The sequence below is a fragment of the Moschus berezovskii genome, chromosome 27, assembly GCF_049115385.1.
Source record: "Moschus berezovskii isolate FMDL1 chromosome 27, NW_MosBer_1.0, whole genome shotgun sequence".
In the NCBI taxonomy this organism is placed as follows: Eukaryota; Metazoa; Chordata; class Mammalia; order Artiodactyla; family Moschidae; genus Moschus; species Moschus berezovskii.
This window is the reverse complement of record NC_142486.1, coordinates 24,109,396-24,127,806: the sequence shown is the minus strand read 5'-3', so window position 1 is coordinate 24,127,806 and position 18,411 is coordinate 24,109,396. Positions and strand designations below refer to the sequence as shown.

General features: G+C 42.1%; 1 protein-coding gene across 1 annotated transcript in view; it reads left to right on the top strand.

Annotated features, from left to right (window-relative positions):
• Positions 1-1,752: 1,752 nt before the first annotated feature.
• The window catches only part of LOC148773674 (acyl-coenzyme A synthetase ACSM5, mitochondrial-like), a 31,457-nt gene continuing 14,798 nt past the window's right edge, over positions 1,753-18,411 (top strand). The window contains exons 1-5 of the mRNA XM_088832919.1: positions 1,753-1,886; positions 4,490-4,705; positions 10,280-10,490; positions 13,392-13,599; positions 17,435-17,578. Of these exons, the coding sequence (XP_088689045.1) occupies positions 4,502-4,705; positions 10,280-10,490; positions 13,392-13,599; positions 17,435-17,578 (767 nt within the window). The 5' untranslated portion in view covers positions 1,753-1,886; positions 4,490-4,501. The remainder of the gene's footprint in view (positions 1,887-4,489; positions 4,706-10,279; positions 10,491-13,391; positions 13,600-17,434; positions 17,579-18,411) is intronic.

Here is an 18,411-nt window from a genome sequence, read left to right as displayed (position 1 = left end):
GAATAAATTCTGGGAGCTGGTGATGGACAGGGAGGCCTGGCATGCTACAGTCCATGGGGTCACAAAGAGTTGAACATGACTGAGCAACTGTACTGAACTGAACTGATACATGTACAGAAAGGCTCCTTGGAGTCAAAAGTTGGAGGGTAATTCCAGGCCATAATAAGTCTTGCTCCTCCCAGAAGACTTCACTTTGAGATTCAAATGGTGTGCATGAGATTAGCCACACCTTAATGGTTAAAGTGTACATGTGCACCCCAGGGGAGGGTCCCAAGACAAATTAACCAGTGTGAAACAAAGCAAGGTGACTGAACTGAGGGAAGACAGACCTGGAGAAATGCCCCTTATAAAGGATTTAAACTTCCCAGAGGCTTGACTGTCTCTCTGAGCTCGCCCATGCACTTTTCCGCATGTACTTTTCCTTTCAATAAACTTTTCATTTTACTGTTTACCTTCTGCCTCCTCACCTGAATTCATTCTTGACTAGGCAGGCAAGACTAGGGAATTTAGCCCTAACTGCTGGCCCCCATGGTCCAGGGGTTAGGATTCCAGGCTGGGAAACTAAGACCCTGCTTCCAGCTACCGCTTGCTGCTGCTTGCTGAAAACTGCCACATACTGCTGCAAGCGTCCGGAATCAACACCTCAGTGAAGTTGGAGAAAAATAAAAATATATTTTAACATATATTGACTGTTAGAAAGTGATACATTCTGGGGAGGAAGATGGAGAAGAGAACAGTGAGTCGGAAGCGTCAGATGGGAAAGGATTCCACTTTCGATGAGGGAGTGGGTTGAAGGCTCCATGAGCTGAGCCATGTGGATGGAGCTTCCTGGCAGAAGATCTGAAAGAAGACCTGAAGCCGCATTGGCCAGAGCCAGCCTGAGAGCTTGTTAATATTTAGAAATTTTGCAACTCTGGTCGGTTGAAACTTGTGGGAATCGAAACTGGCCATGGTGGAAATTTTTAACCACAGATACTGGCAAACACTGCAAGTCACTTGTGTGGTTTTTGTTCTCAGAGAACCAGTTTACTAGCAACCCCACCCCAAGCCAGAACTTCAATCCCACAAGGAGACCACAGTGGCTACAGCCCAATAAGCCAGGTGAGAACTGTTTTTGAGACTTTGCCTTTGACTCTGAGTGACACAAGGTGACAGAGGAGGCTTAGTTATTTAGCAGCTTTATTTAGGTATAATTCACATACCAAAAAACTCACTCATTTCAAGTATACAATTATTTGTATTACTATTAATTTCTTTTGGTAAGTTAATGGAGTCCATGGGGTCACAAAGAGTTGGACACGACTGAGCGATAACTGAACTGAACTGAAGTTTATAGAGATATGCAGTCATGGCCATGCTCCAAGTTTAGAACATTTCGAACAAAGAGATCCCTTGTGTCCAGTTCCTCTAGGCAATTGCCAATCTACCTCTTGTCTACTTCCTGTCTCTGGAGGGTTTTACCCAGAAAAGGGACATGATTTAATTTATATTATTGTCACGCTTGTCTCCTTTCTGCCAGAATATAATGCAAGTTCCTGTTCTCTTTCTGGATTAGATGGTGACCTGAATTTTCAGGGAAAATATCCCCTAGGTCCAGGACCCTCCAGGCACTGGGGTTGGAATTGCATCTCCCATCTGTGAAAAAAAGTTGCAGGGCCACTCTCACTGGCTCAAGTGTGCTGACCAGCTGATACCATGTGTCCTCTGCTGACTTCAGGTTCTGCCCTCTCTTGGCTGCATTTGGGGCCAAAGTTCACACGGGAGGCTGAGTTAGCAGATCGCCTTTACCAGAGTTCCTGGGAGCCTGAATGTTTTCAGGCACAAAGGCCTGCATTCCGCTGAAGCAAAACCTGGAAGTCTTCTAATTTCCTGGGTTCAAGAACAAGGTACAGTGAAGAGAAATGCTTCGCAGGAGGTGTCAGCTGCCCCAGGCCTTTACTGATAAAGCCTAAAGGGGACAGGGCCGGGAATGGGGTTTTGATAAACTTAGGAAGGAAGCCTGAGATTCTAACTATCTGCTGTCAAGGGACCCCAGGAATCCAGGAGAGAAAGGCGGGGGAAAGGGATTGGGGCAGAGTTCTGGAGAGGTAAAGAGTAAGGGAGGGAGGTGAAGGAAAGGGAATCCTGAAGCTGCAGCCACCACCTCCAGCCCGCCCTCCGGGGGGCTGGTAGCGACATAGGGACTGAGGTCTAGCTTTCTGGGAGGTGAGACCTGGAAGTCACTTTTCCCCTCCAAGCCTCACTTTCTTTATCTGTAAAATAGAGAACATAACACATTACACAGTTATGAGGATTTAAGGAAGTAACATTTATAAGGCATTTTTCAAATGCTTAAGAAGATGACAGTTATTATTGCTTTTCTGGTTATCCTGGCCCATTATTATTGTTATCTTAGTCATTTTGGCTGCTCTACAAAAATACCATATACTCGGTGGTTTAAACAACATTTGTTTGTCATAGTTCTAGAGGCTGGAAAGTGCAAGATCAAGGCACCATGGACAGATTGGTGTCTGGTGAGGGCCTGTTTCCTGATTCATAGTTCTACCCTCAGCAAGCAGAAGGAAGGAAGGAGTTCTTTGGGGTCTCTTTTATAAGGGCTCCACCCTCATGACCTAATCACCAATCAGCAGCCTCACCTCCTTACACCATTACATTGAAGGTTAGGATTAAATTACATATGAATTTGGGGGGAGCACAAACATTTAGTCTATGGCAGTTATTATTACTGTATTCTATTATTATTATTACTAAGAGGAACTTGGCAGAAAGGAAAGGAATCTGGGGATATAGTCCTGTGGCCACTGCTTCACTTCTTAAACTTTAATGTGCTTAGCTGGCCTGGAGTTCATGTTGAAATGCAGATTCTAATTCCACAGGTCTTGGGTGAGGTCTAAGGTTCTGCCTTTGTAAACTGTTCCCAAGTAATGCTGATGTCACTGGTCCATAGACCACACTCTGAATATACAGATACTAAAACTATTCTGGTCCAATACAGTAGAGACTAGCTACGTGTAGCTTTTGAAGCATTTGAATGTGGCTGGTCTAAGCCGAAGTATGCCTGTAAATGGAAAATGCACATTGGATTTCAAAGACTTAAGAATGACAGAACATAAAATATCTCGCTAATATCTTCTGATATTGATTATATGTTTGAAATTATGGGATACGGCCAGTGTCAACTGAAAAATTAGTCACAACCTGAAAGTAGAGAATTATTTTATTTGGTGGGAATGTTAAGGACTCCCAGCCCAGGAGGCAGCATCTCAGGAGCCCTGAGAAAATTGCTCTGAGGAGGCAGGAAAGGGAGTCAGGCTATATACAAGTTTGGAACAAAGGGGGCAGGCAGTCTGAACATCAAAGATTATTAAGTATGGAAAACCAGATAATTCATTCCTTTCATATGCCCCTCTGGAGGAAATGGCAACCCACTCCAGTAATCTTGCCTGAAGAATTCCATGGACAGAGGAGCCTTGCAAGCTAGAGTCCATGGAGTTGCAAAGAGTCAGGCATGACTGAGCAACTCTCACTCACTCACTCATACGCCCTTCAGCTATCTGGAGCCAAACCCTGTTTCTTGATTGTTTACATCCTTAATTCCTTGTTCACCATAAGGAATGGCAGATGTAGTGGACGGTTGCTTCTTGTATTTCGCACCCTTCCCCAGCTCCTCAGCAATCACCATAGGGAGCGTTGAATCTGCTGGATAGCAGGCATTGCATTCCCTTTGGGGAGCCCCCATTCACATTTGGAGGCCCCAAATCACTGATGGTTGTGACATTTCTTGCCCACTGACATGGCAGGAAGTATTCCATTCCACAAGGGCTTCCCTTGTGGCTCAGCTAGTAAAGAATCTGTCTGCAATGCAGGGTTCAATCCCTGGGTTGGGAAGATCCCTTGGAGAAGGGAACAGCTACCCACTCCAGTATTCTGGCCTGGAGAATCCATGAACTGTATAGCTCATGGGGTCCCAAGAGTCAGACACGACTGAGCGACTTTCACTTCACGTCATTCCATTCCATTCTGCAATAGTTAAATAAAATGTATTCACCTCTTTCTTTCTATTTTTTTTTTTTTTTTGAGTGAAACTACCAGAGAATTGTGCATTACAGGAGGAAGTGTGGTTCATATCACATTTCTTTTGGAAGGTGCTTCTCTGGAACTTTCCTCAGTCTTATCAGGCAAGTTCAGGATTTGCCAAAGGCTTTTTGGGATTCAGTTTGAAGAACTGAGCCTTGGGAGGTGGGCTCTGAGTTCCTGCCCTCCACAGAGACCCAACAGGCCGTGAAAGGTGGAAGAGATGAACCCCAGGCCCAGGGAGGAGAAATGATCAAAATCACACCATGGAAGTCAGATTAAAGCCCAAGACTCTGCCCTACAAGCCAATATTTGCTGTGGTCACCCTAGGGCTGACCATAGGTTTCTCTCCAACCTCAGTGTCTCCCTAAAGCCCAAAATTCATGATGACTTTCTCTCTCTTCTTTGACGACAGGCAGGAGGCAACATGAGGCTATGGCTAAGAGAAATGGTCCTCCAGGCACTGAGAAATGCCCGGGGTATCTCTGGGTCTCATGGGCAGCCCCCGCCTCTTCCTGTCCCTCAGAAGATTGTGGCCACCTGGGAGGCCATCAGCCTGGGCAGGCAGCCAGTGCCTGAGTATTTCAACTTTGCCCGTGATGTGCTGGACGTGTGGAGTCAGCTGGAAAAGGTAAAGCTCACGGTGTCCTAGGGTCCAACTTGGGCATCAGATTCCGCCTTCACAAAACCCCAGTGAGACTCAAGGCTACAAGACATGTGTACATTTTGGCTTGAGAGTTTTGCAAGTCTTAAAATTTAAACTGTGAGCACTTAAGCCTTAGAAAAGCTATTATGACCAAGGTTTTGGGCCTTACACACCCCTGCCTAATCCCTAGTATTCTCACATCCCTAAGCTCAAATTACACAGGGTGAGAGTTTCGCCCCAATTAAATCAATGATTTGATTTCCTTCAAATCATTCTGAGCAAGTGAAGGAGAAGGTTTTGTATTACTACTAATCTGTTTTTAGTATCTTCCTCACATTGCGTCCGTCCCTTTTAAACAAGGAGAGAGCTTGGCTCAGGCTCAAAGCTTTTCACAGATCACAGCAAATACACAGGACTGAATTCAGACGATCTGGATTTCCTTGTGTGTCTCAGTGCGTTTGCTTCCTTCTTTGTCCTCCCTTCCTTGTGTGTCTATTGTGCCTCTCTTCGTACTCCATGTCAAAGATACCTTTTGTTTATAGTAGGAGAATATAAACTTTATCTCAAAGAAATTTATTTATGTTAATTTTAAGAAGAGCTTGTTTAAAGAAAAAAGTAGTATTGTGAGTAGATGTAGTAATAGTCTACTGTTAGTGGATATGGCAAAATGTATGGGGGTGGTATGAGAATGACTGAGATGTAAAAGCAAGTTTTGCTGTCTGATAGATGGGCTTTATCTGCTTGAAGCATGATCTTGAGCAAATTGCTAGGCTTCTTGGATCTCAGTTGTCTCATCTGTAAAAACGGAGTCATACAGTATGCCAACTGGAGCTGTGAGAATTAAATGAGAAGTAAGAGATGGGGTCAGCATGCTCCTTTACTATCTACAAAGTGTAAGATTTAAAAATAAATAAATAAAACCACACTGAGCTCATCCAGTGTTTCCCTGAAATGACCTTCCTGCCAGGCTCTACAGTCCCCTGGATTTCATAAGGTCACAGGATATGTGTATAGCTAAAGTGGCCCCAGCTCCTTGCCTGCAGAGTGGGGATGACAGCAGCTCTCTCCTGCCTTGGAGGAGGCAATGGCAACCCACTCCAGTATTCTTGCCTGGAGAATCCCATGGACAGAGGAGCCTGGTGGGCTACAGTCCATGGGGTCGCAAAGAGCCATATGGGACTGAAGGAACTTAGCATGCATTCATGCAGGTTCATCCTTAGAAGACTTCTCCTAATGAAAAAATCAAACAAAGAGGGTTAAGTCAGAAAAAATGATGGAATAAGGGCTTTCTGAAATTTTATTCTCCATAAAAGCAAAACAAAAAACTTAAGTCATAAGTTTTAAGTCAACTTTTCAGAACTCTCTGTTCAGTTCAGTTGCTCAGTGGTGTCTGACTCTTTGCGACCCCATGAATCACAGCACGCCAGGCCTCCCTGTCCATCATCAACTCCTGGAGTTCACTCAAACTCATGTCCATCGAGTCGGTGATGCTATCCAGCCATCTCATTCTCTGTCGTCCCCTTCTCCTCCCACCCCCAATCCCTCCCAGCATCAGAGTCTTTTCCAGTGAGTCAACTCGACGCATGAGGTGGCCAAAGTATTGGAGTTTCAGCTTTAGCATCAGTCCTTCCAATGAACACCCAGGATTGATCTCCTTTAGAATGGACTGGTTGGAACTCCTTGCAGTCCAAGGGACTCTCAAGAGTCTTCTCCAGCACCACAGTTCAAAAGCATCAATTCTTCAGCGATCAGCTTTCTTCACAGTCCAACTCTCACATCCATACATGACCACGGGAAAAATCATAGCCTTGACTAGACGGACCTTGGTTGGTAAAGTAATATCTTTGCTTTTTAATATACTATCTAGGTTGGTCATAACTTTCCTTCAAAGGAGTAAGCATCTTTTAATTTCATGGCTGCAATCAGCATCCGCAGTGATTTTGGAGCCCAAAAAAATAAAGTCTGACACTGTTTCCACTGTTTCCCCATCTATTTCCCATGAAGTGATGGGACCAGATGCCATGATCTTTGTTTTCTGAATGTTGAGCTTCAAGCCAGCCTTTTCACTCTCCTCTTTCACTTTCATCAAGAGGCGTTTTAGTTCCTCTTCCCTTTCTGCCATAAGGGTGGTGTCATCTGCAGATCTGAGGTTATTGATATTTCTCCCAGCAATCTTGACTCCAGCTTGTGCTTCTTCCAGCCCAGTGTTTCTCATGATGTACTCTGCATATAAGTTAAATAAGCAGGGTGACAATATACAGCCTTGACGTACTCCTTTTCCTATTTGGAATCAGTCTGTTGTTCCATGATCAGTTCTAACTGTTGCTTCCTCACCTGCATACAGGTTTCTCAAGAAGCAGGTCAGGTGGTCTGGGATTCCCATCTCTTTCAGAATGTTCCACAGTTGATTGTGATCCACACAGTCAAAGGTTTTGGCATAGTCAATGAAGCAGAAATAGATGTTTATCTGGAACTCTTTTGCTTTCTCCATGATCCAGTGGATGTTGGCAATTTGATATCTGGTGCCTCTGCCTTTTCTAAAATCTGCTTGAACATCTGGAAGTTCACGGTTCATATATTGTTGAAGCCTGGCTTGGAGAATTTTGAGCATGACTTTACTAGCGTGTAAGATGAGTGCAATTGTGCGGTAGTTTGAGCATTCTTTGGCATTATCTTTCTTTGGGATTGGGATGAAGACTGACCTTTTCCAGGCCTGTGGCCACTGCTGAGTTTTCCAAATTTGCTGGCATATTGAGTGCAGCACTTTCACAGCATCATCTTTCAAGACTTGAAATAGCTCAACTGGAATTCCATTACCTCCACTAGCTTTGTTCGTAGTGACGCTTTCTAAGGCCCACTTGACTTCACATTCCAAGATGTCTGGCTCTAGGTGAGTGATCATGCCATCGTGATTATCTTGGTTGTGAAGATCTTTTTTGTACAGTTCTTCTGTGTATTCTTGACACCTCTTCTTAATATCTTCTGCTTCTGTTAGGTCCACACCATTTCTGTCCTTTTTCAAGCCCCTCTTTGCATGAAATGTTCCCTTGGTATCTCTAGTTTTCTTGAAGAGAGCTCTTGTTTTTCCTATTCTGTTGTTTTCCTCTATTTCTTTGCATTGATCGCTAGAAACTAACTAAAGATTAGAGTAATCCAAGGAATGTATACTAAAGATACTCTGGTTAACATCTGGGTGTATCTCAATGAGAATGCCCCAGAGATATTACCTCATTATGCAAAAATTACATATCTTTTGTGACTATTCTGAAAATGTTAAAATACATCTGATGAAATTTAACATTTAGCAGCCAAGAACTACCAGAGAATAATTATGTATTACATTATGCATACATTTAAAAGCTTACCTGAAGTCTGTTATATAAAGGAATAGTATGGATAAGTTGATCTGTATGTTTTAAAAACTGTTATTAAGGTAGAAATTATAAAGTTGCAAAAAATGACAGTGTATACCAAATTGATCTACATACTCAATTTAAGCTTTATCAACATTCCAGTAGACTTCTTTGCAAAAATATACAGTCTTGTCCAAACAGTCATGTGGGAATGCAAGGGACCCAAAATAACCAAAACAATCTTGAGAAAGAAGCACAAACCTGGTGGACACACACTTTCTTATTTCAAAACCTACTACAAAGTTACAGTAATCAAGCCTGTGTGGGGAAAAAACGAAGAAGACAAACTGGTACTGGCATAAGGATAGGCATAGATGAATGGGATAAACCTAAGAATCAGAAATATATCCATAAATCTACGGTCAATCAGTTTTCAACAAAGGTGCCAAGAAAATTAAGTGGGGAAAGAATTGACCTTCCAATTAATGGTGCAGGCACAACTGGATACTCACATGCAAAAAAAGAAGGTGATCCCTGCCTCACATCACACACAAGAATCAACTCAAAAATGGATCAAAGACCTAAATGAAGGAGAAAAAAGCTATAAAATTCCTAGAAGAAAGTATTGGTGCATATCCTGGATTAGGTAATGGTTTCTAAAGTATAAGCAATGAAAGAAAGTAGATAAATTTAATTTCATGAACATTTCTAGCATTTGTAAGTCAAAATGAAAAGACAACACACAAAATCACATATCTGAGATATATAATTTGTGTATATACATGTGTGTGTTTATATATATATATAGCACATATCTGCAATGTATAAAGAACTGAATTAAAATATTGGCTAAGTATTCAAATAGGCATTTCTCTAAAGAATATTAACAAATTGCCAACAGACACATGGCAAAATGCTTACCATCTTTATTCATTAAGGGAATGCAATCCCAACCACAAAGAGATACAATTTCACACAGAGTGACATGGCTAAAAACAAAAACAGACAAACAAAAAAGTGTTGGGCAAGAAGAAATAAACAGAAACAACAGGAAAACAAAAAACAAAAAGTGTTTGCTAAGAAGTGTTAACAAAGATATAGAGAAATTAGAAACCTCTACAATGTAAAATGGTGCAGATGCTGTGGAAAACAGTTTGGCAATTCCTCATAGAGTTATCATATGACCTAGAACTACTCTCATAGGTGTATATTCCAGAGAAGAGAAGCACATATTCACACAAACACTTATGCATAAATGTTCATAACAACATTATGGAAGTGGAAGTAACCCTAATGTCCATCAACTGATGAACCGATAAACAAAATATGGTCTATCCATGCATATGAATACTATTTGGCCATTAAAAGGAATGTAACACCAATACATGCTACAACATGGATAAACCTTGAAAACATGCTAAGTGAAAGAAACCAGACACAAAAGGCCACATATTGTATAATTCCATTCATGTCAAATAACCAGAATAGGCAAATCCATACAGAAAATAGATTAGTGGTTGCCACGGGCTTGGTAAGGAGAGAATAGGCTGTGACTACTAATCTATAAAACATTTTTTTAGGATAATGAAATTTTTCTGGAGTTAGATAGTAGTGATGGTTACATAACTTAGTGAATATACCAGAAACCCTTGAATTGTGAGCTTCAAAATGGTAAATTTTATGGTAGGAGAATTACATCTCAATTTTATAAAGGGGAGGTCACAGAATAGTGTGACTCTTAGACTATCTTTTGCATTAAAAAGATGGGATGGAAAAAAAGAACATACTTATGTTTGCCTAAAGATTCACTGGAAAGATTTGCAAGAAACTAATAATTGGATGGCATCACCGACTCTGTGGACATGAGTTTGAGTGTGCTCCGGGAGTTGGTGATGGACAGGGAGGCCTGGCGTGCTGTGATTCATGGGGTCGCAGAGAGTCGGACACGACTGAGCGACTGAACTGAACTGAACTGAACTGAATAATATTGGTTGCTCATTGAGACAGGTAAAGTGGGGAGCAGGATAGGCACAGTGTGGAAGAAGCCTTCTCAACACATGCCTTTTCATATCATTTTGATTTTTTAAACCTGTGAATTTAATAACTATTGTAAAAAAAATTAAATTAAAAAAAAAAGAAGAAGAACAAGCAAACAAAAATCATCACCCATCGTTTCCATTTCTTTTTTGCCTATACAACTGTCTAGGCTGGGCACCGACCCCCAATCCCTGCCTTCTGGTGGGTTGATGGTACAGGAGCAGAGGTCAAGTGGAGCTTTGAAGAGCTGGGAGAGCAATCCAGGAAGGCGGCTAATGTGCTGGAGGGTGCGTGTGGCCTGCAGCCTGGAGACAGAATGATGGTGGTGCTCCCACGGCTCCCAGAGTGGTGGCTGGTCAGTGTGGCTTGTATGCGGACAGGTCAGTGAGCCAGGCTGAGACTCCCATTTGGGGCTGATACAACCAGCCTGAGTTTGGGCAGCATCCAAATGTCTGGGAGGTGGAGCAAGTAGAACCTCATGTGTAATTTTGTTTACTTCCCCTTTACCCACCAATCACAACATGATTGTATACAGGGGCCAGATAGCACCATAATTGATCAAAGCAGGTCAGTATGTGTTTTGCTGAACATTTTCACTTTTGTCTCAGGTTCAAAGGATTTGTTAATAAACCACTCGTTAAATGCAAATAAAGAATACAGATATGTATTAGAGAATTATCTAGCTTACTTTCAACATACCAACATGAAAAGAAAAGAGAAATAGAAAGAGCAGAGAATACATCACCAAATTGGGTTTTGACCAACATCCAGACTTAAACAGCACTGGGAAGCCCCGAGTCACAGCACATTTGGAGTCCCAGTTGGGAAAGGGTCCCAGGCAGTGTGTAGACTCCATGGGTGAGACTTCAAAGATTGCAGTTCAGTGTTCTGCTTATAATCCCAGAACTACGAAAACTGACATCGTCATCAATCTGTGACCAAATCGCAAGCCTGGTTTCATGTTAATACTGTTTGTTTTGTCTTGTAAAACTTAGAATGTTGCTAAGCCTGGGGCTTGGTTGGCCAGGCCCCCTCCAGGGGCTCAACAATCTCAAGATTTCTCCCCCATTTTATCTTTGGTGCTGGAAGTCTTACATTCACAGCAAGCAGTCACTCCCAGTCAGGGCAGTGTCCCAGAAGGTTAGAAGCAAGATCAGAGGACTGCTCTGCTTTGTCTCTGAAGCCTAAACAAGACCATTCATTTAATTTCCCTAACAGTGTGAAGCAGCAGGGAGTGCTGAGGACTGTGGTGAACTGGAGCACACATGCCTCACCCATCAGGGATGACTGCTATCTTGAACATATTGATCTTCAGATGGTTCTTTCCACAAAAGAGGGAAGGCCAAAGGATATAGCCCTTAGAGCCCCAAACGCCTCTGCTGGCTCTGTGTTATGCACATGTTGAAAGGGTTGGAGTTTTTAGGCTGATTTTTCAAAAGCAAGACATCTACTTTTGGTGGAGTGCTAGTTTCTCCATCCCCTAGGAACTTTCTACCACTTAGAATGTCATCCACTCCCTTCCAGTCATATCTGTAGAACAATCTACCTGAAATTTATTGTCACAAATGTTTGCAAATCAGTACAAACTCATGTCAGAAAATTAACCTTCCTGTATGATCAAGCTTAATCCAACCATTTTGTGAATAGGTTGTCCTCCCCAACATTTTATTTTTACATATTTCTGGACAATAAATAAAAGTGAGCACCATTAAAGTGTATTCAGCTCTGAAGAAAAGAAACAAGCACACAGGTTTGGGGACTTCTCCATATTCTGCCATGAATATAAAATCCATTTAAATGAGGACTGAGGTAAGGGTGATCCTGAGGACCTGCTATGCTCCAGGCACTCTGTTAGGCACCTTGCATGATCAAAACTTCTCTTTGCAGTATTATTATCATTTTTTTCTGGAATGATAAATGGAAAATGTCTCCAGTTTCCCCAGTTATGCACATACCCTATTTCTTTGTTGTCCAAGTAGCTCAAGGCCATGTTCTCCATCGCCACATCAAGTCTAGCATCCTGTTCATTTCCAAGGCTACACAGCCTGAATGACCTCACATTCTCACATCCCCATGTTCTCCTGATAAGCACTTATCACTTTTCTTCCAGTCTATGGTGTTCACCTCGTTTCTCTTGCTGACAGCTCCAGCTGTCCACCATCTGCCTGGGCCGTCAAAGCTCCGGATAGAACAGACTTGGATTAGAAACAGCTGCAACAGAGAGGTGGAGTGAAGAACCAAACTGCTCAGCTCCCAAAGTGTTCACGCTGGGCTTTAAGTCCTGTAAAGTTTGGGAGATAGAGAGAAGGGAAATGAGGGTTTTGCTTGGACTTCACCCTATTTGGGATTGGCCCTTTCCTCTGACTTCTGTCCTCACTCACTGGGTGGCCGATTATTTTAGGATCTCTTTCTTCTCATCTGTGAAATGAGAATGTTGGACTCAGTGGAGTGTGGAGTGTTTACAGCCTGCGTTCTGAGATGTTCAAGTGGTTTTTCAAGCGTCTGATTAAAATTTGCCCCTGCTTTCTGCTTCCTTATCACTTCCCCTTGAGAGTAGATGAACTCAACTACTATAGAGTGGTTTTGTTTGAAGTTATATGGGGCCATGCAGCCCCCACTGCTATCCCCTTGCTGCTGCCCCAAGTGACCCACACCCAATGCTAAGATTCACTACAGCCTTTTGTTTGAAAGGCCTGAAAAAGCATTGAACTAGGTAATCTCTGTGTGTGTGTTTGCTAATTCACTTCAGTTGTGTCCGACTCTTTGAGACCCTATAGACTGTAGCCTGCCAGGCTCCTCTTTCCATGGGATTCTCCAGGCAAGTATAATGGAGTGGGTTGCCATTTCTTTATCCAGGTAATTTCTAGGCCAATGTAATACAATGTTCAAGATCATGGAGTCTTAAGGTTACCACTGCCTGGGTTCACAGTCACAGCTCTACAATATTTTAGCTGTGTGATCCTGGGCTAGTTAATTTATTTAAGGCATAAAGGTCTAGGTCTCAGTGTTTTGAATCTGCCAAATGGGTTTAATGATAACATCTACTTTCCAGGGTTGTAAGAATTAAATGAAATAATGCATGCAAAGTTCTTAACATGTGTAAATGCTCTGTAAACATTCTCTGAATTTCAATATTTTATCATTAATAGTGCCTCTTCCAGTTCAGGCATTCTAAGTATCTCTGGCCCTTTCCTGCTTCTATCTGGGAATATCTGGTCTGGATCTGTTCACAGGGATCTTCCCTGTCACCCAGTCAACTTTCCCTCTCTGTGTGGTATCAGGGACCATCATGATTCCCGGCATCTCTCAGCTGACAGAAAAAGACCTTAAATTTCGGCTGCAGGCATCCAGACCCAAGGCCATTATCACCAGTGACTCCTTGGCTCCACGGGTGGATGCCATTAGCGCCGCCTGCCCTTCCCTTCAGACCAAGCTGCTTGTGTCAGACAGCTATCGGCCAGGCTGGATGAACTTCAGGGAACTCCTCTGGTAAGTTGGAACTCTCCAGAGGAGAGCATGAAAATGAGGCCACAGCATTTCTCCCCTGCGTAAAAAGAATGCATTTCTAATTGCACATGGAGAGAGTGAATCAGAAAGGTGAATCACTTTGGAAGCCAAACGGACCTGAGACTTAATCCCAGTTACTACCTGAAGTTCCTTCAGTGTTACTCACTTAGTCAGTACTGGAATTATCACTAGATTTTTTGTGCATTTGTCTCTATGATGTAATAAATACAGATTATCAGCTGGAGTAAATGAGATGATTTACATGTTGCACTTAGTACATAGTAGGTGGTCAATTAATAATCTAATTTCTTCCATATATTGAGTGCTAAATGTATTCTGAACTGTGGTGTTGGAGAAGACTCTTGAGAGTCCCTTGGACTGCAGGGAGAGCCAACCAGTCCATCCTAAAGGAAATCAGTCCTGAATATTCATTGGAAGGACTGATATTGAAGCTGAAACTCCAATACTTTGGCCACCTGATGCGAAGAACTGACTCATTAGAAAAGACCCTGGTGCTGGGATAGTTTGAAGGCGGGAGGAGAAGGGAACGACAGAGGATGAGATGGTTGGATGGCATCACCGACTCAATGGACATGAGTTTGGGTGGACTCCGGGAGTTGGTGTGAACAGGGAGGCCTGGTGTGCTGTGGTCCATGGGGGTTGCAAAGAGGCAGACACAATGGAGCGACTGAACTGAACTGAACTGAATGTATTCTAGGTGTTGTGCTGGGTTAGCATTCACCTGCATTCAATCTTGCAACAAAAACTTAGTGAACACCTGTTTTGTGACAAGCATGAATAATGCTTGTCAATAATGAATAATGAATTCAATAATTCATTGAAACAATAATGAATCAGCATTGTCTTATTCAATCCTTGAAAAACCCTATAAAGTGCACTTTACCCTAATTTTCCAGATAATGAAACTGAGACCTGGAAAGATAAAATGACGTGTTTGAGATGATGATAAATAATGAAGTTAAGGTTGGGACAGAACCGAAGCCATTTGCCTTTCAGCGGAGAAGGCAATGGCAAGCCACTCCAGTTCTCTTGCCTAGAAAATCACATGGACAGAGGAGCCAGGTGGGCTGCAGTCCATGGGGTCGCTACTAGTCGGACATGACTGAGCGACTTCACTTTCACTTTTCACTTTCACACATTGGAGAAGGAAATGGCAACCCACTCCAGTGTTCTTGCCTGGAGAATCTCAGGGACGGCGGAACCTGGTCAGCTGCCATCTATGGGGTCACACAGAGTCGGACACGACTGAAGCAACTTAGCAGCAGCAGCAGCAGCAAAGACTCATGGAAATCTAACTGGGCATTTTAGACTTTGTCTTGACTGGAGGCCAGAACTAAAATGGGTCCTTCACCCGGGCCTGCACTGTTAAGTCACAAATGCTTGTCTTCATAGATCAGGGGCACCAGATTCACCTGCTATTTTACTTTTTTTTTTTTTGACTAATCTCAGCATTTGTCTCTTGTCCCTAGCTTAAAAGAAAACTTTGTGTCACTTGCATTTAATTGTATTATAATTTTTAGGACTATAAGACTCACAAGCATAGGTTATAAATAATGTGTCCTGTATTTTATAAAATATTATATTTCCAACATATGGCATTGTCTATACTTTCCTTCTATTCCAATATAATCATAAGCAGCTGAAAGTTGAACAGAAAATAATCAATATATGTAAGAAATATAGTTAGATACAAAGATATATTTAAAAGCTTAAGGACATGGTAAATGCTTTTTTGAATGTCCTTTCCTACACTAGAATATTAACTTTCCACCATAAAATAATGGGAAATTATTTATTTATTTATTTGAGTGTATGCTTAGTCACTTCCATTGTGTCTGACTCTTTGTGACCCTATGGACTGTAGTCCACCAGGCTCTTCTGTCCATGGGATTCTCTAGGCAAGATACTGGAGTAGGTTGCCATGCCCTCTTCCAGGGGATCTTCCTGATCCAGTGATCGAAAGCTCATCTCTCATGTCTCCTGCATGGGCAGGCAGGTTCTTTACCACTAGCGCCACCTGGGAAGCCCCATTTATTTATTTATTTTGGGGTGAGGTTTGAAATACAGATTTTAAGGTCCCACATCTGACCTACTTAACCAGACATATCTGAACAAGGGCCCAGATCCTTATATTCAGTGATCTGCCCACGTGATTTTGATGAGCTGTCAGGTTGGTCTGAATCAGCAGGCTCTTAATTTTGGCAGTCATTAGAATTATGTAAGGAACTTAGAAAAATTACGAAAAAAAATGTTCAATTCCAGAAAAATAAACGACCCATCAAAAAATGGGCCCAAGAACTAAACAAACATTTCTCCAAAGAAGACATACAGATGGCTAACAAACATATGAAAAGATGCTCAACATCACTCACTATCAGAGAAATGTAAATCAAAACCACAATGAGATACCATTTCACGCCAGTAATAATGGCTGCTATCCAAAAATCTACAAGCAATAAATGCTGGAGGGGGTGTGGAGAAAAGGGAACCCTCTCACACTGTTGGTGGGAATGCAAACTAGTACAGCCACTATGGAGAAATGTGTAGAGATTCCTTAAAAATCTGGAAATAGCACTGCCATATGACCCAGCAATCCCACTTCTGGGCATATATACCAAGGAAACCAGAATTGAAAGAAACATGTGTACCCCAATGTTCACTGCAGCACTGTTTATAATAGCCAAGACATGGAAGCAACCTAGATGTCCATCAGCAGATGAATGGATAAGAAAGCTGTGGTACATATACACAATGGAGTATTACTCAGCAATTAAAAAGAATACATTTGAATCAGTTCTAAAGAGGTGGATGAAACTGGAGCCTATTATATAGAGTGAAGTAAGCCAGAAAGAAAAACACCAATACAGTTTACTAACACATATATATGGAATTTAGAAAGATGGTAACGATAACCCTGTATGCGAGACAGCAAAAGAGACACAGATGTATAGAACAGTCTTTGGACTCTGTGGGAGAGGGCGAGGGTGGGATGATTTGGGAGAATGGCATTGAAACATGTATATTATCATATGTGAAATGAATCACCAGTCCAGGTTCGATGCATGATACAGGATGCTTGGGGCTGGTGCACTGGGGTGACCCAGAGGGATGGTATGGGGAGGGAGGTGGGAGGGGGGTTCAGGATGGGGTTCAGGATGGGGAACACATGTACACCCGAGGTGGATTCATGTCAATGTATGGCAAAACCAATACAATATTGTAAAGTAATTGGCCTCCAATTAAAATAAATAAATTTATATTAAAAAAAACCAAAACTGTGCCCAGGCCCACCAACAAAGATTCTGATTCCATTTTCTTCAACTTGGAGCCCAGGAAACAGTATTTCTTTCAAAAAACCTATCAGGTGATCCTAAGATGCAGCCAGGATTGAAAAACAGTGAATTAGAACATTCTCCAGATCACAAAACTTTTAGGAATTACCCACATCTCAAAACTCCAAATTTAGGGAACACTTAGGAAAACAACTCTAAATTACCAGGAACTGAGGTAGAACTCAAAAATGCTGGTTCCCCCAGAAGGTCTCATGCCTTGATAAAAGCACAGGTTTTTTTGAGTGAGTCATTTAATTATTCTGAGCCTCAATTTCCTTATGTGCAAATGGTTATAACCCCATGAGATGATTGTAGGGGTCAGAGATAACTCAAGCTGGAGCTTCCAGCAGGTTCCTGACACATGGTATTTATCAAATGTAGCCTGTCTTGTTGTTGTAGATATTACTGTGACTATGACTGTTGGCACTGCTAGCAGTACCCCTGTAATATTTTTATATTTACAGGGAGGCATCCACAGAACACAACTGTGCAAGGACCAGGAGTCAAGACCCAGTGGCCATCTACTTCACAAGCGGCACGACTGGGACCCCCAAGATGGTCGAGCACACCCAGGCCAGCTATGGACTGGGTTTTGTGGCCAGTGGGAGGTACCAGGGGTCAGCTTGTCTGGTGGGTCCAAGGAACAGAAAAGTAGGTGGATGAGCTGGAGGAGAGTGGATGATGGGGAAAGTGGCAGGAGTTGAAGTTAGGAGCTAACAAGGGGTCAAATCAGGTAAGGATCAGAAGGCTTTGGGCTTTACTTTGAGTGAAGTGAGAAACAATTGGAGGTGTTTCTGTTTTTTTTTTTAAGTGTGGTAAACTACACGTACCATTAAATTTACCACTTTAAATATTTTAAGTATATAGTTCAGTGTCATTAAGTAAATTCACATTTTTGTGCAATCGTTCCCACCATTCAGCTGCAAAACTTTTTCATCTTGCAAATCTGAAACCCTGTACCCATTGTACAAAAGCTCCCTAATGCCTCCTACCCCCAGCCCTGAAACAACCATTCTACTTTCTGTCTTAATGAATTTCACTCCTCTGGGAACCTCATAAAAGTAGAATCATACAATATTTTTTCTTTTGTGTCTTACTTACTTTACTAAGCATAATGCCTTCAAGGTTTATTCATGTTGTAGCCTATGTAAGAATCGCCTTCTTTTTTAGAACTGAATAATGTTCCTTGTGTCTATACTAATATTGCTTATCCGTTGCTTATCCACTGATGGACACTTGGATTGCTCCCACCTTTTAGCTGTTGTCAATACTGCTGCTATGAACACGGGTGTACAAATATCCATTCAATTCTTCTGGATATATAATCAGAAGTAGAATTGCTGGATAATATGGTGAGCCTATGTAATTTTTTGAGGAACATTGGAGTGTTCTGAGCAGAGGAGTGACAAGATCTGATTTGCTTTTTTTTTTAAAGGATAAC